Here is a 24,430-nt window from a genome sequence, read left to right as displayed (position 1 = left end):
CGGGAGTATGCGCTCTACTGAGTGGCGTTCTAGTTGGAGCTACAACAACTGGAGGATTCTCGTGGACAGATCTGTTGAACTTCTGGATCCCAGAACAGTAACAATACACTCCGAAAACAAAAAATACATCATTGCATGATCGACCTCTGATATGTGAAAGCGTCATAATTACAGAAGCACAAAATATGAAAAGTACGAAGACTATTATATAGAAAGGAAATACATGTGCTCATGTGGATTCTTTTTTTGTTGTCGATCACAAATTTAAAGATTTAAATGATTACCAAAACATAAGATTGTGCCTTTATTGTTCGTTATCGGAAGAACTTACCGAGACGTGACGTTTCCATCTTCATCATTGTCATTGACGTCTTCCAGAAAGTCCTTGGATGGGTTGGCATCTGATGAAAACTTTGCTCCACATCGGCATTGGGGATATTTTCTCCACCCATTCAGCAGCTCTTGCAGTTCTATTTTCGCTGATGCGCCCTTCTCTGGAATGCTGAAAATCACATGAAACTTCATAAAGGTAGTAAATGTGGTGGCAAACTCGAGACACTTAGTTGGAACAGATGTATGACATTTGTGCATTATGTGATGCCAGCAGAACTACCCATGCGACACACGGTAAAAATCCGTGCATCGCGAAACGACGTGCATCATCACTGGTCTTGTAATACACTACACCACCAGGAGTGGCGCTACACCATACACATTCACATAAATAACTCCCCCTTCCCAGACACTACCAGCGAAGAAAACAACAACTTTATGCACTAATTGGAGTGATGCTGATCCGATGTAGCAAGTCTGGATGTAATGGGCCCAGAACTGAAGGTGGACTTGCGAGACAAACACACACCATCTGTGATTTACAGTAAGGATGACTCCATTTTCTAATGCTGCTTGCAGACACAACCATTGGTTATTTTCATTATTCATTTCCAGAAGTTTGTCATAGCAACTTACAGCTGATGGCACTGAACAAAAGTGTCGCCAACCAAGCCACTCAGTAGCTTTTACTTCTCTCTATATTGGGTCAAAATATGCAAAAGTCCTTCCGAAAGTGCGAGTCTTCTGCATTTGAGCTTCATCCGTGTGGGCTTTGGACAGTCCTCTCTGTCACAGGTGCTACTCAGCATTGAAAGCAACTGATCACTGATGACCGATGCAAAGAGGTTCCATTCTGAGTTCCACACATTCACTACGGATGCGAGACTTGGACCCTTACCAAGGGCCAGGGAATGAGCCTTAACTACTTCAGAACCAAATCTCTTCGGAGAATCCTTGGCTATCGCTGGTGAGACTTTGTGTCCAATGAGTAGTTGCTGAAAGAGACTCAGATGAAATTTGTTTACTCCATGGTCCGTGAGTGTGAACTGCGGCTGTATGGACATGTGGCTCGTTTTCCGGGCGCTGATCCAGCTCACCAGATACCCTCAGGCCTCGTGAGTGAAGGGGGCCAACGGGCTGACCGCGTCTCTCTTTGTTTCAGCAGGTTGATCGGCATCTCAAGGAGATAGGGATGGACCAGTTGTCGGCCTGGGGTGTGGCCAGACAGAGGCCCCTGGAGTACAATCAGAGAGTGGATGCGGCGAAGCGCTGCTCCGATGCATGCTCCCATACCTAACCGGCCTGTGGGGTGGGGTCCAGCCCGATCGGAAATGTTCGGGTACTGTCGGCGATTACGTCGATTATTGTTGTTGTTTTTGGAGGGAGTTGCATGGCGGTCCTTGTCGATGTAAAAAAACATAGGGGAAAAAGCACTGGAGAAAAACCTCGCTCCTAACTCCTGGGGCGGGTAGAAAATGTCAGAAATCACACAAAAAATCTACCTTGACGACAAGCCTAAAAATGTACATTGATAAAAAAAATCTACATTGATCAACAAAGCTTAACCAAAATTCAATAACGTTTATACAGCCCCCTTATAAAAACTGCGTTCCCGGGTGGATGCCACAATACCCAACGTTACCTGCGGAGCCATCCCAATTTACCTAATCCAAATTCCCGTGGGCATTGTCCTTCTGGTAGAGTTTAGTGACATGGATCAGTGGACATTCCCCCAAACACTCACACATAAACCCCAATAATCAAAAGCATTCATTCCAACCTTGCAAATCCATGGCTTAAATGTTATTACACATGTGTGATCCTCAATTAGGCAGCGGGGAGGGACCAAACAACCAAGATGGTGGGGACGCTTCGGGCTGTGGTGCCCGCAGTCCAAAAACAAGTCACCCGACTCATGACTTTTTCACCCAACCCCCTTCCCCCCCCCCCCCCAACCCTTCAACTATTCGGTCCCTGACAACCAAACGGCACCCTCACTGTCGAGGAGGGTCTCCGCACCATCTAGGCTCTCTTAGTCTCTCCTGGGTCACCAAGGGTCTCCCTGCCATTGGTCGCCAAAACAGCCCCCCTCCATTGGGTTCCCATTTCCAGACACCACTGGCTGCCAGCGACAAATGACCTCGGGGTGGGAAGGGGGGGGGGGCACAGACACTGCTCCTCCAGAGCTTGATTTATTCCTGCTGACACACACACACCTTCCCCACCCACAAAATCCAACACGTCATTCCCTACCCCGCTGCCATTCAATTCTCAAACACTGGAAGTGCAAAAATGGTGGTTGTGTTCCTAACTACCATGGCCTGCATACATCTTGTAATCCACATACACTCTCCAAACACAACTCAACCCTTGACACATAACAAACATCAACTCAACAAGACAATTCTGGTTTCCAAACCGATCCATTTACCAACGATTGGGTCACTCTCGCCCGCTCCCATTCTAATTACCCATGTCCCAATTTCTGAGAAAGAACCGAACACTTGGGACAGTAAACATCAAGGACAGTAAACCTTACCTTAAGTGCAGGTCGACGCAGGTTGGTCGGGTCCAAGAGTATAATCCACCACTCCTAATTTCCCTTTTTCCCATTGGGCCAATCAATTTTCCCCAAATTTCTCTCTTTTTCTGGCTGTACTTGCAAGCATGTGGATCCGTCTTCTCCAGTGACCTCTTCTACACTACTAGACTTGGCTACGACAGCTCGGTCCCTTACCGTGCGAGGGCTATCGGATAAGTTGAACAGCCGAACCGCCAACATAGGCCCACAAGTGTCAACGGGGATGCGACCCACCATTAATAATTTGGCCCCCTGTGAGGACAACATCTCCACTGGCGTCTCTACTGTGAGGACAACATCCAACCTGGCCAATGTGTTGAGCATCTGTTGCCAACTACGCCATTACTGCGGCATCGGACTTGGGAAGCACGACCACAGTGTGTGGCACCTCCAGCCAAGCCCCCTGTGCCTCCTCGTCATCCCACATTCTGACCAATTGCAGCCTCTCAATACCCAACCACATGTGACTTCGCCCAAGGTCTAGTTGACAGTCGTGTTCCACCAGGAAACTCAATCACAGAAGACATTGGTCGCACACCTCGGCCACCGAAGCCACCACATTGACCTCCAGACTGCCCAACTTTATGGCCACAACCCCGCAACCCAATATTGGAGCCGTCGCTCCCATAGCCAGTTGGAGACGGGGTCCTGCTACCCTATATATTTTGTCCCAGCCTCCAACACTTTGGTCTAACACACCTGGATCAATAATGGTGCCACTGTGCAGTGTCTACCATGGCCTCACAAAGATAAGAGATGATGGTATCAGCTGTTTTAAAGACCTGGGGGGGGGGGGGGGAGGGGTTGAAGAGAGTGTGGGAGTTTATGGGATATTTTGGGGACAGAGCACAGATAGAACAGGGGTGCGAGGCCAGAGAAGAGTCAATAGAAGACAAAAAGACCACCAACCTGTCTGTGGTGAGAGAGAGAGAGAATGGCCCTCAGAATCAGCTTCATCGTGGGCGATACCAATGATTCTGAATGCTTTGGTTTCAACCACGTGAAGCCGAGCAAGGTTTGAAGACCCAAAAGTAACTGGAGCGTGCCCAGACCCAAAACACCCCAAAGACCCACAAAACCCCAAAGACCCACAAAACCCCAAAGATCCAAAAAAACCCAAAGACCCAAAACACCCCAAAGACCCAAAACACCCCAAAGACCCAAAACACCCCAAATACCCATAACACCCCAAATACCCAAAACACCCTGAAGACCCCAAAGACCCTTAAATACCCAGAAGAACCAAAATATCCCAAAGACTCTTAAAGACTCAGAGTAAACAAAAGCCCCTGAAGACACTGAAGACCCCCCAAAAAAACAAAGACCCAAAAACAACCCAAAGACCCAAAATACCCTTAAAGGCCCAGAGGACCCAAAACACCATGAAGACTCAAAAGACACTGAAATGGTCAAAGATGCCTATCCCTCTGAAACGATGCGTGATGAGGGGCGCGGAGTGTGGCGAGTCACGCTAGTCTTGCTAATAGGCAACAATTTACAGTTGTAAAAATCTCTAATTCTTCATTGAGACCTATCAGCCACGGAGTTCTTCAATGATATATACTTGGGCCTCTTCTTTACCTTCGCCACGAAAGGTGGATGGATGTTATGTTTTCACCCATGTCTGTCTGTTTGTCTGTCTGTTTGTCTGTCTGTTTGTCTGTCTGTTTGTCTGTCTGTCTGTTTGTCTGTCTGTTTGTCTGTCCGTTTGTGAACAATATACCTTAAAAAGTTGTGGACGGATTTGGACAAAATTTGGCAGAGATGTAGTGTATGTGAGAAAGACGAAATAATTAGATGTTGGTGAAGATCCGGATTCGGATCCAGCTACGCTAATTTTTTAAGTGATTCTTCAACATTGCGAGATATGGCCAAAAACTATACATAGCAGGATATCTCAAAAAGTTGTGGACTGATTTGGACGAAACTTGGTGGAGAGATTGGGTGTCTGACAAGGACGATTCGATTTGATTTTGGTGAAGATCTGAATATGAATTCGGATATGATAATTATTTATTTTTAAGTGAATCTTCACCATTGGGAGAGAGGGCCAAGAACGATACATCGCAGGATATCTCAAAAAGTTATGGACGGATTTGGACGAAACTTGTTGGACATGTTGTGTGTGTGTGTGTGTGTGTGTGACAAGGAAGAATCGATTCAATTTTGGTGAAGATCCAGATCCGGATCCGGCTCGTAGAAAATTTTAAGTGATTCTTCACCATTGGGAGATTGGGCCAAAGACGATACAAAGCAGAATATCTCAAAAAGTTGTGAACGGAAGATTTTGATGAAATGTAAATTCCGTATTGTGATTTTCTGGTCTACTCTGGGATACAAAACGTAAACTGTTCACCTGGCAGTCTAATCATATTTTATCGATTGCTCAGATTATTTCTCCAAACACGAACTTTCTGTCTAAACTTCGTACCTTCCTTCCTCCTTACATTTCATTGTCCCTCTATAATACCTGAATCCTCCCTTACCTGAACTATTGTAACATTGTCTGGGCACGCTCCAGTTACAATCAGCTGCACTCACTCTCAGTTATTCAAAATCGCGCTATATCGATCTGCACCTTCCTCTCACCCACGTGACCAAACTGCACCTCTTTTTACCAAACTCAACACATTGACACTTTGTCATATTCATAAATTACATACAGGGATATTCATGTATAAACATATTAATAAACTTCTTCCACAAGTTTTTTCATCTTACTTTAAAATTGTCCATGATATCCACTCTCATTTCACGAGAGATCACAACATAACTTATTCCCACCTTTTACTCGCACATCTTACTCCATGAATTCTCTGCGTTATTTTGTGCCACGTGTTTGGAATATAATTGATGGAGCAGTGAAGGCCCCAGTCGTCTGTGAGTCGGTTTGACTCTTCCTATAAACTTCATTTGATCTTGTATTTTTATTTGTTTCCTTTCTACACGTTAATTTCTTATTCACTTTTGCATGTCTCGCCTTATTGTTATTTCATTCTCTTTATTTGTTTATTCTTGTATTGTTATTCATTGTATTTTTCACGATTCTCCCTTCATTTTTTACCATTCGGCATCCTAATCTAATTTATCGTTTATCATTTATATTGTTAGTCCATCGTCATATCGATACAAGCCTTGGTTTCTGAACATGCCTCCATATTTGCTTCCCTTATACATTATGTTGATTATATGCGATTGAGTTTTTTTAATTCCGAAGTATTACTTTTGAGAACGATCTTCAAAATGTGTTTCAGGTTCAACCCTGGACGGCTGGGTTCGAATCCCGACCCAGGTATAAACTGCCATGCAGGTGTTTCGCAGGCAGGTGATTCAGTAATGTGTTCATCTTCGTTCCATGGATGGTTGTAAAGCCGGACGTCCTCTGTGCTAGCATTAATTGGTGAACGTTAAATATCCCACGGTGTCCTTCAGGAAGAACAGGTAACCCACCTGGAGTATCATGGATAGATCTCGCCTTGACGGCACCACCTGTTGGTTCAAGGTTTTGTCTCCCGCCAGGTAACAGGTAAGTATGATTTGTTCATCACAGGACATGATGCGACACCTTCTCAGGATTCCGTCCATGCGTGATGACGCGACCTTTAACTTTGTGACGTCACCATGCTTGTTGTTGAATCGTTATTTTATCTCTCAATTGTTACGTCATCACAATAATATTTTGCATGCGATTCGTTCGCAAAGGTGACATGAAAATACCACCAGGTGTACATCCTGATGTGAACAGAGAATTCTCCTCCGGTAAGTTTGTTGTGAACCGGACAGTTTGTTATCTTGTCGAACAGTTTGTTATCTTGTCGAACAGTTGTTATCTTGTCGAAGTTTGTTATCTTGTCGAACAGTTTGTTATCTTGTCGAACAGTTTGTTATATTGTCGAACAGTTTGTTATATTGTCGAACAGTTTGTTATCTTGTCGAAGTTCGTTATCTTGTCGAACAGTTTGTTATCTTGTCGAACAGTTTGTTATCTTGTCGAACAGTTTGTTATCTTGTCGAAGTTTGCTATCTTGTCGAACAGTTTGTTATCTTGTCGAACAGTTTGTTATCTTGTCAAACAGTTTGTTATCTTGTCGAACAGTTTGTTATCTTGTCGAAGATTGTTATCTTGTCGAACTGTTTATCTTGTCGAAGAGTTTGTTATCTTGTCGAAGTTCGTTATCTTGTCGAACAGTTTGTTATCTTGTCGAACAGTTTGTTATCTTGTCGAACAGTAAGGTATCATTCTAATACAAGTTTAATGAATCACTGATATAAATGTCTAATGTTTGTCCATTTAATATATTTTCAGGTAACCTATTGAGGAGGTGACTTGTTGGATGATGTACGAACGAGGAAACGTCACATCACATGTCAGAAGTTACCCCAGAGACGTTACAAAAAGTTACCCTTAAAGGGAACCCAGCACTCTCCTGTGCAGTGGAGAACAGAACTGATGATGTAGCATTTTGTGTGAGAAGAATTGAATGAAGAAGAAGAACAATTTGTTGAGAAGCTACCTGCATGTCATGTCACATGTGGAAATTGTGAAAGAGTGAAATCATCACGTGTCCAACACATGTGACAAAAATGCAGCAACGAACTCTGGGACCATCAGCTGAAGATCCACCTTGGGTCATCCGGTACTAAATCCATAGACCATAGAAATCAGTGCTTCGTTTGTGTGAAGGAACGAGATCACACAGGTGAACATCAACTACTACCTGTGAGTACGAAGGATAATCGACAAAATGTGATATGGGAGCAAGAAAAGGTACTCAGTGATGATGATATGGTACACCGTATCCAAGTACGTATATGGTAACAATTGTGGTGACATGATTAATATAATGAGTTCAGGTACCACAAGTCCAGTGTGTGTACAAATATGACAGTCTCACCTGCAGATGAAACACACCTGTGATCCAGTGCATGATGATACTCTGCAGTAGTTCACCTCTTACAAAGATGGTAACTTATCTGAAGATCCGAACATTATCATCTTTCTGAGTTCACTTCACCACAAATACAGGTGCTGGTTGTCCGTACCTGGTATAGTGAATACCACTTTATATAGGTGCTCCATTTCCAAAAAGGAATGAAGAATACTCCGCAGACTGTGGATCAAAGGTCATGATAGTCCCACAAAAAGGTAAATCTTCTATCATTTGTTCATCAGATATATCAACAGGTTATCTTCTATCAAAGGTTACCCGCCTGAAGAAACGTGCAGAGGAAAGCGGTGAGGAATCCACAACCACAGGTGCTGATCCTGAAAAGAACGTTATCTTCCACCATTCTGCGAAATCATTCCGGAATGATGTGAAGGACACCTGTGAGAAACGGAGTAGAAGAAGAACCCAGAAGATGATCCATCGCTGTTTATTCATCGCTGTGATTCTGCACCTGAATGTGCACCTGTGTCCCTCTACATCTACAATCACGTGACCTGGATGGTGAATGATGCAACTCCAGAGATGAAAGAGTCAGACTTAAAATTGGAACTGAGTGAGAGAAATCGGGAAAAAGTGCTGAATATGGATCAAGGTATTTGTGCACCTGTAGCAGGTATCCCCGCGAGCATTTCACACCTTAAAACAAACCAGGAGTAAAAAACAGTTTAAATATTGAACCGTTTTATCAATATCATCAGGTATCAAATAGCTAGAGATGTATCACTTCCATGTAACGGACTAGTGAGGAAGACCAGCAACAAGTTGAGCTCTTGATTCCCACAAACCTTACAAGATCTGCCAGCAACCCTCTGATGGTTAAACTGCCGAAATCTCGGCTCTCTGCTCACCTTCACTCTTTCATTCCTCTTTTCTCCCGCCTCTGGAACAAACTCCCTCACTCCCTTCAATCCCACTCCTCCCTCCAGGTCTTTAAAACAGCTGTTCACCACCATCTCTTATCTTCCCCCATCCAAAACCTTGATCTTTTCTACCCCCACTAATTCACCCCAGATCCACCTTGTTTGAAATTCCAACTTCTTTCCTGGAAGTCCTGGCAGTGTCCATATGTTTTATACCTCTCCCACCGCCCCCTTCCCACGCCCCCCCCCCAAAGCCCTCGCCCTCTCTCAGATCTCTCGATGTCTCCATGTCTCTCGGTCCCTGCTCTCAAATGTTGTGTTTGTGTCCTTCCCCCTCTCTCCCCATCTTGTCTACCGCTCCCTATGTTATATGTTTTATGTGTCGGTTTGTCTTTCTGTGTGATTAATGTTCGCTCTTTCACGAGCCTCGACCTTGTATACAAAAAAAAAAAAAAAAAAAAAAAAAAAAAAAAAAAAAAAAAAAAAAAAAAAAAAAAAAAAAAAAAAAAAGGTGGAAAATTCACTCAAAGTGCCATTGATAACCTGGACTTCCATGAACACACACTGGAAGGTACAACAACGCGTGGCACCGCCCACAACATCTACCAACATTCAGGTAACGATGATGAGGTGTTGAAACCTGTTACATCAGGACCATGAACCAAAACACCTGGTGAGCTCCATGGGCAGGAATTCAGCACTTCCAGATTAATGTGAGTGGTCTAACCTTGAGAGATCGACAGCAAAGTCGTTCATTGTGCGGCCGGAAACTTGTACAAGAACCAAGAGCGACCAAGGTGTCTTGTGTCCATCAAAATGGTCCTCGTACTAAAAAGATGTGTGGAAGGTGAAAGAGCTGGCAGGTGGGAACAGCAACTTGAGGTATAAACATGCTGCCACACCTGATATCGACTGGACACAGTAAACACGTGGCAGGTATCCCACAATACCTGATGGTGATGAAGAAGCATCCACCACCAGATATAGGTGCAGAATTCCAACAGGTACATTTCACTGTAAGTGAAACCAGCGGTAAGTTCAATGGTGTTTGGACTGACCAGGCTTCAGAACAGAACCAGGTATGGTGTTTAATCATGGATTCTTCTTCTTCTTTTGAATACGGCACAAGGTGTCGGGGTCGCGTCATTGACTGAGTGCAGGGACCTGTGCAGGTGACGGTGGAATTGTTCTGTAATTTGTTCAGGATGCCGGCGATAGCTCACCTGCTCTTCACGAAGGATACCTTGGGATCTTTAACGTTCACCAACTTATGTCGGGAGACGGGATTCCCGTTTAACGTTCATCCGAGGGACGGTACGCGCATTGATGGATTATCCCACCTGTGAAACACCGGGATGAGCCCCTACCGCACACTGATGGATCATCCTACCTATGAAACACCGGGATGAGTCCCTACCGAACATTGATGGATCATCCTACCTGTGAAACACCGGGATGAGCCCCCAACCGCGCATTGATGGATCATCCTACCTGTGAAACAACATGCTGAGCCCCTACCGCGCATTGATAGATCATCCTACCGGTGAAACACCAGGATGAGCCCCCTACCGTGCATTGATGGATCATCCTACCTGTGAAACACTGTGATGAGCCCCCTACCGTGCATTGATGGATCATCCTACCTGTGAAACACCGGGATGAGCCCCCTACCGCGCATTGATGGATCATCCTACCTGTGAAACACCAAAATGAGTCCCTAACGAACATTGTTGGATCACCCTACCTGTGAAACACCGGGATGAGCCCCCAACCGCGCATTGATGGATCATCCTACCTGTGAAACACCATGATGAGGCCCTACTGCGCATTGATGGATCATCCTACCTGTGAAACACCGGGATGAGCCCCCTACCGCGCATTGATGGATCATCCTACCTGTGAAACACCAGGATGAGCCCTCTACCGTGCATTGATGGATCATCCTCCCTGTGAACACCGGGATGAGCCGCCTACCACGCATTGATGGATCATCCTACCTGTGAAACACCGGGATGAGCCCCCTACCACGCATTGATGGATCATCCTACCTGTGAAACACCGGGATGAGCCCCCTACCGCGCATTGATGGATCATCCTACCTGTGAAACACCCTTGTTTTCAATTCCACTGCACATTGTTCCCTATTGTGATGTCACAAAGCACGTTTCGTCCATGTTTTATCGCAGGTTTTTCACTCACGATACAAACGTAATACCTGGGAAGTTTCGTCATGCAGGTTGTAATATCAACATTCAATGGCGTCGACGTGTAAAATTAAAAAGAGAAGTGAATTAGTGAATGTTTAACATGAAGGTGTTTACCTGTTCTTTGTTTAAATATCCAGGTATAGCGAGATCGAAGTCCCCACTACCAAGAGTTGTCGGGTCGAGTTTCCCCCAATTGGAGAAATTCGAGAGTGAACCCCAACCTGCCCCTCCCGGAGTGCAATGTCGCCCTGAGGGCAGCACCTGTATGATCACGGTTTCCCTCCCGCCAGGTGAATATGAATTGTTAATCACAGTACATGATGCGACGCCTTCTCTGGAATTTGCATTCACGTGATGACGGTAAATTAACTTAGTGACGTCAATACACTGGTGATGAAATGATGATTTTATCTCTGTGTTTTGATTGGATGGAAGAGATTTCCACAAAGATTAAGATTAAAACCTCCGTGAGAAACAATGAGAATCTGACGTTTCAGGTGTGAACCCTTCATCGGATCAAAAGAGAGAGTAACACCCAAAAGGTCACCTGGCCATGTTTCGAAAGGTGTGATTCGCGATACCTGATGTACGTTCTGTTAATTCCATCCAGGGTTCCACATTCTACCTGTGATCCAATCCAAACCCACTGTCACCTTCACGATTAACGCCGGTGCTCCATTCCAGGAAAACACAAAGGGTTTCATCTTCCTGGACGGACTTTCTTCACTCAAACATCCCATTCAATGACGCTTTGAAGAAGAAGAATCTATTGCATCTGAGAAGAGTGAAGAGTTCGGGTTAAAGTTCCTTTCACATCAAATAAGATAAACAATGAACTTATTAAATTATATAAACTTTATTATAATATAAACATTGATCAGTAATCACATCGTCATGAACAGGTAAATCACATCGTCATGAACAGGTAAATGATTTGATTGATTTGAACCCAAAATAACCGGATCAGTTCGTGATGAAAGTTTATTTCACCAAATGTACAAAATGAACGGAACCACCATAAACATCCCAAACCCGAATAGCGGGTTTAACGGGGTCCATGAAGTTCCCCCTGAACACGTGGAGGACCCGCGAGTCCCCGAAACACGTCAACTCTACCGCCTCGCAATCCAAGAAGAACCCAAACCGTTCATGATCCCCCAGGATGGACAGGGAGGTTCGTTGGTCGTTGTGATGTGCGGAGAATTTGTTATTACATTTCTCTAAACACCAAGACTCGGGATTCATTCCCAACAAGCTCTCTCCCTTTTCTCCCCATGGAGTTTAAACAGATCCCGATTCTCCACGAACGACTCGACCCCACATCGACCTCCCAGTAATGACGACCTGAGGATAAACAATCACAGGAAACAACTTGTGTATGAACATCAAACAGATCAGGATGTTTCCGGTACTGATTCTCGGTCCTGGTTCCAGTCGCCGTCCAGAGATCCCCGGAGATCTTGATCTGTCGATGTGCAGAGTTTGGGTCCAGACTCGGGCTCCGTCCATCTGCGGACACGACACGGGGTCGCGGACATTGTTAGACAAACGGACAAAAACAAACACATTTATCTCTTTAAAACAAAAAAACATTTATTACAACAATTGTTTTTTTTTATTTATGCACATTGCCGATGTTACCTTCTCCCTCCCGCCCCCCATACCCTCACGTGATGCTGTGGGCACATTGCCGATGTCATCTTCTCCCTCCCGCCCCCCATACCCTCACGTGATGCTGTGGGCACATTGCCGATGTCATCTTCTCCCTCCCGCCCCCCATACCCTCACGTGATGCTGTGGGCACATTGCCGATGTCATCTTCTCCCTCCCGCCCCCCATACCCTCACGTGATGCTGTGGGCACATTGCCGATGTTACCTTCTCCCTCCCGCCGCCCATACCCTCACGTGATGCTGTGGGCACATTGCCGATGTCATCTTCTCCCTCCCGCCCCCCATACCCTCACGTGATGCTGTGGGCACATTGCCGATGTCATCTTCTCCCTCCCGCCCCCCATACCCTCACGTGATGCTGTGGGTACATTGCCGATGTCATCTTCTCCCTCCCGCCCCCCATACCCTCACGTGATGCTGTGGGCACATTGCCGATGTCATCTTTTCCCCCCCACCCCCCATACCCTCACGTGATGCTGTGGGCACATTGCCGATGTCATCTTCTCCCTCCCGCCCCCCATACCCTCACGTGATGCTGTGGGAACATTGCCGATGTCATCTTTTCCCCCCCACCCCCCATACCCTCACGTGATGCTGTGGGCACATTGCCGATGTCATCTTCTCCCTCCCGCCCCCCCATACCCTCACGTGATGCTGTGGGAACATTGCCGATGTCATCTTCTCCCTCCCGCCCCCCATACCCTCACGTGATGCTGTGGGAACACTGCCGATGTCATCTTTTCCCCCCCACCCCCCATACCCTCACGTGATGCTGTGGGCACATTGCCGATGTCATCTTCTCCCTCCCGCCCCCCATACCCTCACGTGATGCTGTCGGCACATTGCCGATGTCATCTTCTCCCTCCCGCCCCCCATACCCTCACTTGATGCTGTCGGCACATTGCCGATGTCATCTTCTCCCTCCCGCCCCCCATACCCTCACGTGATGCTGTGGGCACATTACCGATGTCATAATCTCCCTCCCGCCCCCCCCATACCCTCACGTGATGCTGTGGGCACATTGCCGATGTCATCTTCTCCCTCCCGCCCCCCATACCCTCACGTGATGCTGTGGGCACATTACCGATGTCATAATCTCCCTCCCGCCCCCCCCCCCCATACCCTCACGTGATGCTGTCAGCACATTGCCGATGTCATCTTCTCCCTCCCGCCCCCCCATGCCCCCACGTGATGCTGTCGGCACATTGCCGATGTCATCTTCTCCCCCCCACCCCCCATACCCTCACGTGATGCTGTCGGCACATTGCCGATGTCATCATCTCCCTCCCGCCCCCCATACCCTCACGTGATGCTGTCGGCACATTGCCGATGTCATCTTCCCCCTCCCGCCCCCCATGCCCACACGTGATGCTATCGGCACATTGCCGATGTCATCATCTCCCTCCCGCCCCCCATACCCTCACGTGATGCTGTGGGCACATTACTGATGTGACCTTCTCCCCCCGCCCCCCATGCCCCCACGTGATGCTGTCGGCACATTGCCGATGTCATCTTCTCCCCCCCGCCCGCCATCCCCCCACGTGATGCTGTGGGCACATTACTGATGTGACCTTCTCCCCCCGCCCCCCATGCCCCCACGTGATGCTGTGGGCACATTACCGATGTCATCCTCTGCCCCCCGCCCCCCATGCCCCCACGTGATGCTGTGGGCACATTACCGATGTTACCCTCTCCCCTTCATAAAGTTGTATTTGTACCCCGAGTCTGGAGTTTGTAACTTATAAGATGTCGCCGTGGATAAGGAACAATGGCGGACAGATAATGGTGTTTATATGTATCGATGTATCTGTTTATGTGGAAGTGACGTCGTATAATGAAAGCAGATCACACAAAAAGGGGGAAAATAAAATAGCACAACAAAGGCGAGGCACGGGGGGGGGGCGGTAAAGGGGGGAGAGGGCTGCTTCGTTCGTTGATATACGTATTTTTTTATCTCACCTGGAACAAAGTTCAGGTGAGCTTATGCGATGGCGCGTCATCCGTCCGTAAACACTTGCAACTTATTCTGCGAAACCGCTGATGAGATTTCGACCAAATTTGGCACAAATTGTATTTGTTGTGTTCGGTCTGAAGTTTGTTCAGGGCAATAAAAAAAGTCGGGGCCTCCGGGGGTCAAAGTGGATCCACGTTTGACCCCAAAATAGCAATTTGCTTTTCCCCTGAAACGACAAACACTATTTCGATGAAACTTCCCCACAGCCTTCAACACCCATGATGTACAAATGTTTGTTCAAGGCATTACAAAAGGAGATAAACTGGGTGGGTGGGAGTGGACCCCAAAATAGGTATGTTTTTGTTTGTTTAAAGTCTCATGATTATGTTCGTTTGATTCCACCTGCTGCCCCGTCTTCTAGCGACCATTGTAACTTCGAGCAACCATTAAAATACTAGCCGAAACCCGTGGAACATCCACGGAAGGGAGGATGTGGTGTATGGATAGAGTGTACCATTATGGATGGCATAGGGGATTTGCTTGTCCGAGTAAGAGTTCGGATGAAAGATGAGAATGAATAGTGCGTATATGAACAACGATCACCGACACCGGCACAAATGCATGCTCTGGGATTGTCCACTTAGTGGACGGCTTGCTTTCGCCTTCGCCTGTCCAATCAGCGGACGGCTTGCTTCGCCTTCGCCCAGCAGACGCCAATACGATGGCGTCATAAGATGGCGTCGTATCGGCAGTCGTATCGGCAGATGGCGTCGTATCGGCAGTTAATCGGATGCTTTTGGGCACCAACGTCGGCTAATTCAGATTTTTCGAGTAGGGCTGTACGTGATAAACAAAGAGCGCGGTTCGTAGATGGTAAATCCATTAGTGCCATGGGCATCGGGTCACTGGGTGCGGCGTAAAAGGGATAACAAAGTCGAGTCCTTACGCTATTATTATATAGATTGGTTTAAAATACCTTTAGTCAGTGCAGTATACTGGTTATTCCACCAGGTGAGCGCCAGGTGTGTTGCCCATATTTTCACTCTTTAAATGAAGGAACTAAATAAAATAGACTCAATCTGAGGAGGGAGCAGGGGTGTTCCATCCATTACCAAGCTGCTTGGAGAGCGCTCGCCAAGCAGCTCAAGCACTCGAGCAAGCTTTATTGTACAGAAACCGACCTGTTCTGTCGCAGGGCATACTCGAGTTGAGTGGACAAAATGGGGGAAATTAAGACCCCAAGCTAAGTAATCTGAACGCAGGCTGACCAAAGATAGGCCTGTTAGTGTAAATTACCTTAAACACACAAACACAAACATCCAGTTTTCATTCATGTAATCCCTTGGAGGTGGAGAAGTATGTATGCAAAGTTTGGGGGTGGTACGTTTCATGGTTTTGGAGTTATGGAGGAGACGGACACACACACACACACACACACACACACACACACACACACACACACACACACACACACACACACACACACACCCTATTATTATAGATAGATGATTCCAAAATGTTTGTTGATGTAAGATGTTTATGTAAGAGATTGGGAAATATCTTACAAATTCCTACAGGATTGTAAATTTTATCTGGGACGAACGAGCAATTTAGACCGGATTATGTTACAGAACGAACCAGGATTTGTCAAGAAAGATCTTGTTCTGATTACATCGCTCGTGAGAGGGGGAGGCTGAGAGAAACAGGGGAATGGGCTAGTGGGGAAGAGAGAGAGGTGGGGATGGGGTTGTGGGAAAGAGAGAGAGGAGGATGCGGGTAGTGGGGAAGAGAGAGAGGGGGGGATGGGGTTGTGGGAAAGAGAGAGAGGAGGATGGGGTAGTGGGAAAGAGAGAGGTGGAGAGAGGAGGAGAGAGAGAGGGAGATGGGGTAGTGGGAAAGAGAAAGACGGGGATGGGGTAGTGGGGAAGAGAAAGGAGGGATGGAGTAGTGTGGAAGAGAGAGAGGAGGATGGGGTAGTGGGAGAGAGAGAGGGGGATGGGGTAGTGGGGAAGTGGGGAAGAGAGAGAGGGGATGGGGGTAGTGGGGAAGAGAGAGAGGGTATGGGGTAGTTGGGAAGACAGAGGGGGATGGAGTAGTGTGGGAGAAAGAGGAGGGAGGTGGAGAGAGAGGCAGAGAGAGAGGGGTGGAGGGAGAGGGAGGGGATGGGATATTCGGGGAGAGGGAGGGGAAAAGAGAGGGAGGGGGATGAGAGAGGTGGGAGGACAGGGTGGGGATTAAGAAAGGCCTTTAATCAGCAAACACAACTTTGGACGATCCCCTCCTCCTGGTTGGACATCGTTCAATTAAACAAACCTTGGGTTTTGTGACACTTGACAAGAGGGAAAATCGAGTTGGAAAATAACTAAGTGGAATATAGTGAATGAAAATATGAAGAGGGAAATAAAACAGAAGAAAAAGGAAAGAATGAAAAGAAGAAAATATGGAATTTTAAATGATCTGTAAATGGAAGGAAGAAGAAGAACCCCCTCCCCATTTCCCTTCACTTACAAAGTCTTCTCAAGTTGTTCTGATCCAGCTCAACCTTCTCCGGATGCTCCACCGGTCCTTCTGTGGAATTGACGAAAGATGAACAAAAATTACAAGATGTGAAATTTTCTTGTTTTTGTGTTTATGAAGATTTATTTTATCTTTTAACCAAAAATCTAAATATAACAAACATGGGGGAAGAGACATGGAACCTCCATTTTGTATGAAAATAAAAAAAATTTCATCGATTCATGAAGGAAATTTCACAACACTGTTCTTACACTTCCCTCTAATGTAGTAAAATCGAGTGATCGCTAATTCGTTTTCTCCACAAGATAGAATGAATCTTTCCTTCTTCACTGGAATTAAACATCATACGATTCCAGGTATAAGTGAATTATTCAAGGTTCACGTGCGAATTATTCAAGGTACATGTGAATGATTCAATGTGCATGTAATTGATTAAATCTGCATGTGAATTATTCAATGTGCATGTAATTGATTCAAGGAACATGTGAATTATTCAATGTGCATGTAATTGATTCAATGTGCATGTGAATGATTCAAGGTACATGTGAATGATTCAAGGTACATGTGAATGATTCAAGGTACATGTGAATGATTCAATGTGCATGTAATTGATTAAATCTGCATGTGAATTATTCAATGTGCATGTAATTGATTCAATGTGCATGTGAATGATTCAAGGTACATGTGAATTATTCAAGATGCATGTGAATGATTCAAGGTACATTTAAATGATTCAATATGCATGTGAATGATTTTAGGAACATGTGAATGATTTATGTTGATGTGAGATCGTTCTTGGTGAAATTAATCTGTTGATCGCTCCGTGATAGGTCAGTGCACCTGGGAAAAAATTAGATTTGAAAATTCCCTTTACCAACTCAGTATTTTTAGCTCACCTGGACTTTAGTGCGGTGAGCTTATGCGATCGAGCCTTGTACATAGGTAAGTGAGTGAGGGAGTGAGGGAGGGAGTGAGAGAGTGAGGGAGTGAGGGAGGGATTGGGTCTGTAAACACTTCAATCATTATCGCTTGAATCAAATACATGATTTTGATGAAACTAGGACATGAGCTTCATATCTGATGTCTAATGAAGGTGAATTAATCACATCAAAATCTGCGCTCAATAAGGGGAACAACGGGGGGTTTGATCCCCACAAAATACGTATTTGCTCTCTTCTCCGAAACTACACACACAATTTTGAAAAACTTGATCACAACCTTCATCACCCATGATGTACCAAAGTTTGTTCACAGCATTAAAAATACTAGGACGTGCCCGTACGTACGTGCTTGCCCGTACGTGCGTGCAAAAAAACATGCGTACAAACAACAACAACAAAAAAAAACTTTGAAACCACGTGACAGTACCGACCACAGAACCCCCCCCCCTCTATTTACATGAAATGGTTTGGTCCATTCGCAAAGCCAAAGCGAACGGCTTGCGAGTACGGTAGAACCCCCCCCCCCCCTCTATTTACATGAAATGGTTTGGTCCATTCGCAAAGCCAAAGCGAACGGCTTGCGAGTACGGTGACCATACCTTGGGAACCACTTGTCCGATTAATTTCAAACCTTGAAAAGGCACATCCTCGGGTCCCCAGCAATATACCTGGCAAGTTTCAAGTATATCGGACCGGTAGTTGTCGAGAAACAGCGGTCACAGACAAACACACACACACACACACACACACACACACACACACACACACACACACACACACACACACACAGACATACACACAGAGATTACTGGAATTATAGATAGATCAGAGTCTGAGAGGGTCCGTGGGGGGTTGAGAGACTGTTGCTCCTGATCCAGGTGAGCTTCAGGACCTGCGGTCCTATTTTTCTTTAAGTTTCCCGAGATTGACCCAATGGTTGATCGATCCAAAACGGAAATGACAGAATTATTTTGTCCAGCCTTTTTTAATGTTCATTGATCAGTTGTTTTTATCATAAGGATGAATAAATTATTTGAAGATGAAAGTGAGAACAACTCCTTCACCTGAGATGTTTCCACGTGACGCATCACTGTGTAATCAGTGTGTGTGTTTTACGTACAACACCTGCAAATATTAACCAAAAGTTTCTGCTTCGTTTGTGATGTTCCGTGAACACTTCACTGAAATTCATTTCAACAACTTTTACACAAAAATTCTCCACTTTTACAAACTTTTACATTTACAGTTCATGAGAAGAATATAACAATGAATGCATGATCAGTAACATCGACTTGGATGTTAAGTTTTGCACAAACACCAAGTTCATGTCCTGATTCTTCACAATCTCAACTAATGACCTCATTCACCTGTAAAATGTTTGTTTTCGGCACAAAATAAGATTTCTCTCCCTCACGGGCCGATCCGCCGACAATCCCAGATTACAACTTTGTGGATTTCATGTTATGAATTTTACAATTTATGAAAAAAGGTTTAAATGCTTAGTCTTGTATTTCTGGTCCATAATGTTTCTTTATCATAACAAAATTAACTAGAACGGCACCTGGTAGAGCACATACCTCCACCAGGCTGAACAGTTTATGTTTTGTGTCCACTGAAAGACCGGATCTGGATCCAGACCTGAACCAAAGTCGAATCAGCTTGTTATTGTCACCCAACGAACTCATTCACCAAGTTTTGTCAAAACTCATTCACAACTTTTTGAAATATCGTGGTATACAGTTTATCGTTTTTGGCACCAACTCTCAATGATGAGGAATCCGTTAAAAATTATCTGTTCCAGATCTGGATTCGGATCTTCACCAAATCGTATGAATTCGTCCTTGTCACACACCCAACCTATCCACAAGATTCCGTCCGAGTCCATCCACAACTTTTTGAGATATCCTGCTCACAGACAAACAAACAGTCAAACATACAAGACAGAGACAGAGACAGACACATAGACAAGGGTGAATATATAACCTCCATCCACCTTCAGAGGCAGAGGGAATACGTGGAATGTAAGAAAGTTATTTCCTGGAAATTTATATTTCGGGAGTAGAACATATTGCTATGACTTTTGGGGTAGTAATATATAGATTCAGGTAGATCTGTACAGGTAGATGCTCTGATGATCAGGGGTAGGAAGAACCATTTTGATGTACATAAGTCAGGGCCCTGTTTAGCCTGGATGTTGGATTAAGCTTGTATATTTGTGGTCATACGAGGATGGCCTTGTGCTAATTCTCGTAGGCATTATGCTAATTCCCCTGTGTGTGAGACCATGTGATTTATCCATTGTCCCTTATGGCGCTACACCAATAGACACTAGGCAGGCCCATTAGCATCACACATACTAATTGAATTCCCCCCACAATAAAACTCACCGGAAGTGCAGGCAGGAAGCGCCCACGCATTGCGCCAACATGGCGATAAAACATTGTTCAGGCCGGCTGAGGCCATGCCCACCACACGACGGATTGGTCGAGGGGTTTGATGTGGAGATTACAGCAATGTAGGGAGGGCCAATCGGCATGCAGCTGAAGCCCAGAGGCAAGAAGGAGCCAGCTGATTGGCTAAGGGGAGATTTTTTAAAGGTGAAGAGAAACCGACATTTTTCTCTCTTCCCGCTCTCTCTTGCGTTGGACCCTCTCTTGCGTTGGACCCTCTCTTGCGTTGGACCCTCTCTTGCGTTGGACCCTCTCTTGCATTGGACCCTCTCTTGCGTTGGACCCTCTCTTGTGTTGGACCCTCTCTTGCGTTGGACCCTCTCTTGCTTCAGACTTCTCACGCTTGTGCCTGCTTGACTTTCTGGACCTCGGAGCAAGCGGTTGTGTGCTGGCATCATCTCCTCATTCCCCTGTTTGTTTGGACGTGAGGAGGAAGAGCACAGATGAAGAGCTGGGTTCTCTGTGCGAGAAACACGCGTGCACAGGCGGCTTGCCACTGGAGCATGATGAGGCAGGGGTGAGCGAGACATCCAGTGAGGCCTGGCATTGCGCGAACAAGGCGGACTGAGGCCTACTTCCCGCCAATGCCCGGGTGGTTCCCGCCAACGCACTGGACGAGCCGACGAGACCCCGACTGGTTGAGCTAAGCCAGCACACACACACCCTGTTCTTTTTATTTATCTGTCCTGTGTCTGTGTTTAAGTCTGCTGTGGGGACGTCCCAATTTAGGACATTATCTATCATCGCATGTTTCATTTTGTATTCCTGGCATTCCTTGTAAATAAATCCTTATATTATTTTCACTGTATATTCTAAATCCGTTTTTGTGTGAGTTCATTTCCTGCAGGCTTTGAAGAAGACTGCCAGGTGAGATCATGTCAGGAAAAGGCTTTGTCTTCGTCTTCTTCTTTCTGCCCCCCCCTCCCCCTCCTCTCCCCTCCCCATCCCCCTCCCCCCCTCCTCTCGCCTCCCCATCCCCCCCCCCCCCCCGCGCATATACAGTGAAATCCGCATTTGGGCATCGCCTTTGGAGTTAAAGCTGGCTTTGGCTGTACGTGATTTCCCCGGTATTAACCAAGAGGGAGTCACACAATAATATTTTACTTCCTCATTCACGTCATCACCGATTTTTCCAATCATAATACTTTGATTTCCTGAATCCATGCTGGAATTCCAACCGAAAGGAAAGGATTTAATTAAAACGAGATTGTAGGTGGGCCAAAGAGCAAAAGCAAATCAAAATGGCCTCCAAATCAAGCTGCAGACGGTATATCCTCCATCGCTAAAAGTCATTACTTGAAAAACTTCAGAGTTCATATAACATGACACTCCACGCAGTGTTCAAGTATTTACTTCAATTTTAATAGTATAACAATTTAAAGATCATTTTTAAAATCTGGAAGTTTAGCACGACAACACTGTATTAACACGACTACACTGTACTAACACCACTACACTGTACTAACATGACTACACTGTACTAAGACGACGATGAATCACAGTTGAGGAGATGGAGGCTTTATTGATCACCATCGGACACGGCGTCAATCGGCATCTTCCAGAAGCATATCGGTGGCCTCTTCTTCACCCTCTGACATGACACTCCCTCTCATCATCATCATCATAATCATCAGCGATATTGATCTTTGTACGGCTGATGACCCCATGGTGATCATTTCCATGGATGGGTTTCACAAACTACACTTGAGTGTACATTGAATGTATCTGTTCTTGTTTAACTATTTGGTTAAAAGATATATACACAAAGAATTAAGTTAAGCACCCCCCCCGTTTTTTTACAACCTCGCACATTACAAGTTTGTTGTCGTCAAAACAGTGTAATATACCCATGATATTGCTATATTTTCTGGAGAAGTGATATTATGGTCACATAAAAACATAACAATCATGCCGTTTTCAATATTTTATTCTGAATAATTTAAGGTGAAATTTTTTGGGAATTTTAGGCATATTTTCACCTCAATTTAAGTATGGAGCTATAGGTCCATCACGGACAGTGTGGATGACGTTTATGTTTTCTAACGTACAGTCATTGTTCTGAGAAGACCTCTAGCGATCTTTGCGTCAATAACGTGTGTAGGACCCACGTGATCGGATCACTGACTCAACCAATCACTTTTTTTCACTTTGATCACTCAATTTCATCAATGGATAATTGCTAATGTCATACCAATCATTATTTGATCTCACATACCTTAGAATATATGCCAATGTATACATATACACAAAGAATATATATTAGGGGGTGCTTACCTTAATTCGTTGTGTAGGGGTGCTTAACTTAATTCTTTGTGTATATAAACATCTTCATAAACATAAAAAAAGAAAATTTCACATCTTGTAGTTTTTGTTCATCTTTAATCACATCCACAGGTGGAGCATCCGGAGAAGGTGAAGCTGGATCAGAACAACTTGATAAATCTTTGTGAAGGAAAACTGGGACAAGGTTCTTCTTATTCACTCCAATTACAGATTATTTAAAATTCCACATTTCCTTCTTTTCGTTCTTTCCTTTTTCTTCCATTTTATTTCCCTCTTTATAGAATGGCTTCGGGGTCACGAACAAAATAAATCTCTTGCTCGATGTCGACATATATCATGGTTCTTGGAGGTATTATGAAGGTGTAGCGGCTACCGCTGGGTTTACACAATCGCCTTGCACCTACCGAGGACGCGGAGCGGTCACCATGCCGGGCTCGTCCAGGACGCCCGGCCACGCCCGCTCTCGACTTGCCAGGCCTCCGGGATGCAAGGGCATGCCCGGGCATGCCCGCCCTCGAATTGCCAGGCCGCGTCCAGGACGCCCGGGCACGCCCCCTCTCGCCTTTCCCGGGCAAACGCTCTGGGATAATGTGTATATATATTGCTGCCCGATAAACGGGCTTTTCAGAGTACCCGAGTTGATTTGACATAATAAAGAAACTCGGGACGAATTCCAGCTTTTTGTCGCGTCCATTCTTCTGATTAACGTTGGAGCATAGCTCCTACATTGGTGTCCCGACATGGACACGGCAGTTGCCCTCAAACTGCCTACCTTCTGGGAGGCTCACGCGGCAGTTTGGTTCGCCCAGGCGGACTCCCTGTTCGCCCTGCGAGGCATCATGGCCGACGACACCCGCTTCCACCATGTGGTAGCAGCGCTCGGCTCAGCCAATGCGGCCCGCGCCCTCAGCCTCCTCCAGCGCCCGCCAGCCACTGACAAATATGGCGTGATTAGAAAGCTCCTCCTCGACGCTTTCGCCCCCTCATCAGTGGAACACGCACGGCGCCTGCTCGACCTGCCCGAGCTCGGCGACACGCGCCCATCTGAGTGCATGGACTACATGCTTTCGCTGCTCGGCGAGCACTCTCCGGCATTCCAGTTCTGGGAGCTGTTCCTCCGCCAGCTGCCTAGCCCGGTACGCCTCGCCCTGGCAAGCACAACGATCACGGATCCCCGCGCCCTCACCAGGGAAGCCGACAAGATCTCCGCGGCAGGCCAACGCATTGGAGCAGCGACCTGGGGCCCACCGCCATCCGAAGCAATGCTCATGGCGCCCGAGCCCCTGGCACGGTCGATGACCGAACTGCCGACGCAATTGGCGGCCGCTACACCGTGACAACCACCTCCAGCACGACGACTGGAGCCTCAACCTGACCAGGCATGGTGTTATTATCATGCCAGGTTCGGACAGAAGGCCCGGACATGCCGACCCCCATGTACCTTCGGCAAGCCGGGAAACGGCCGGGCCGGCGTTCATTACCAGCCATGAGCGCCGGCCACACGGGCAACTTACTTTTCATCATGGACAAAGTGTCCGGACGGCGCTTCCTGTGCAACACCGGCGCCCAACTGAGCATCATACCCACCTCCGATCAGGACAGGCAGTCCGCGGTTTGTGGCCCCTCCTTGGTTGTGGCCAACGGATCGGCCATCCACACCTTCGGCCTGCGCAACGTCACCCT

General features: G+C 46.2%; 1 protein-coding gene across 3 annotated transcripts in view; it reads right to left on the bottom strand.

Moving 5' to 3' along the window:
- Positions 1-211: 211 nt before the first annotated feature.
- Positions 212-24,430, bottom strand: part of LOC137419047 (E3 ubiquitin/ISG15 ligase TRIM25-like) — a 51,698-nt gene continuing 27,479 nt past the window's right edge. For 2 of the 3 annotated variants that reach the window (XM_068105228.2, XM_078770702.1), the window contains exons 7-8: positions 17,065-17,124; positions 11,768-12,439 (exon numbers count right to left, since the gene is read on the bottom strand). In XM_068105228.2, coding sequence (XP_067961329.2) covers positions 12,141-12,439; positions 17,065-17,124 — 359 coding nt within the window. In that variant the 3' untranslated portion in view covers positions 11,768-12,140. Of the gene's footprint in view, positions 412-11,767; positions 12,440-17,064; positions 17,125-24,430 lie in introns of those variants that run through there. The other variant, XR_013621964.1, reaches the window with a different exon arrangement.

Source organism: Myxine glutinosa, chromosome 1 (genome assembly GCF_964187855.1).
Source record: "Myxine glutinosa chromosome 1, kmMyxGlut1.1, whole genome shotgun sequence".
NCBI lineage: Eukaryota > Metazoa > Chordata > Myxini > Myxiniformes > Myxinidae > Myxine > Myxine glutinosa.
This window is presented reverse-complemented; position numbering and strand designations above follow the sequence as displayed.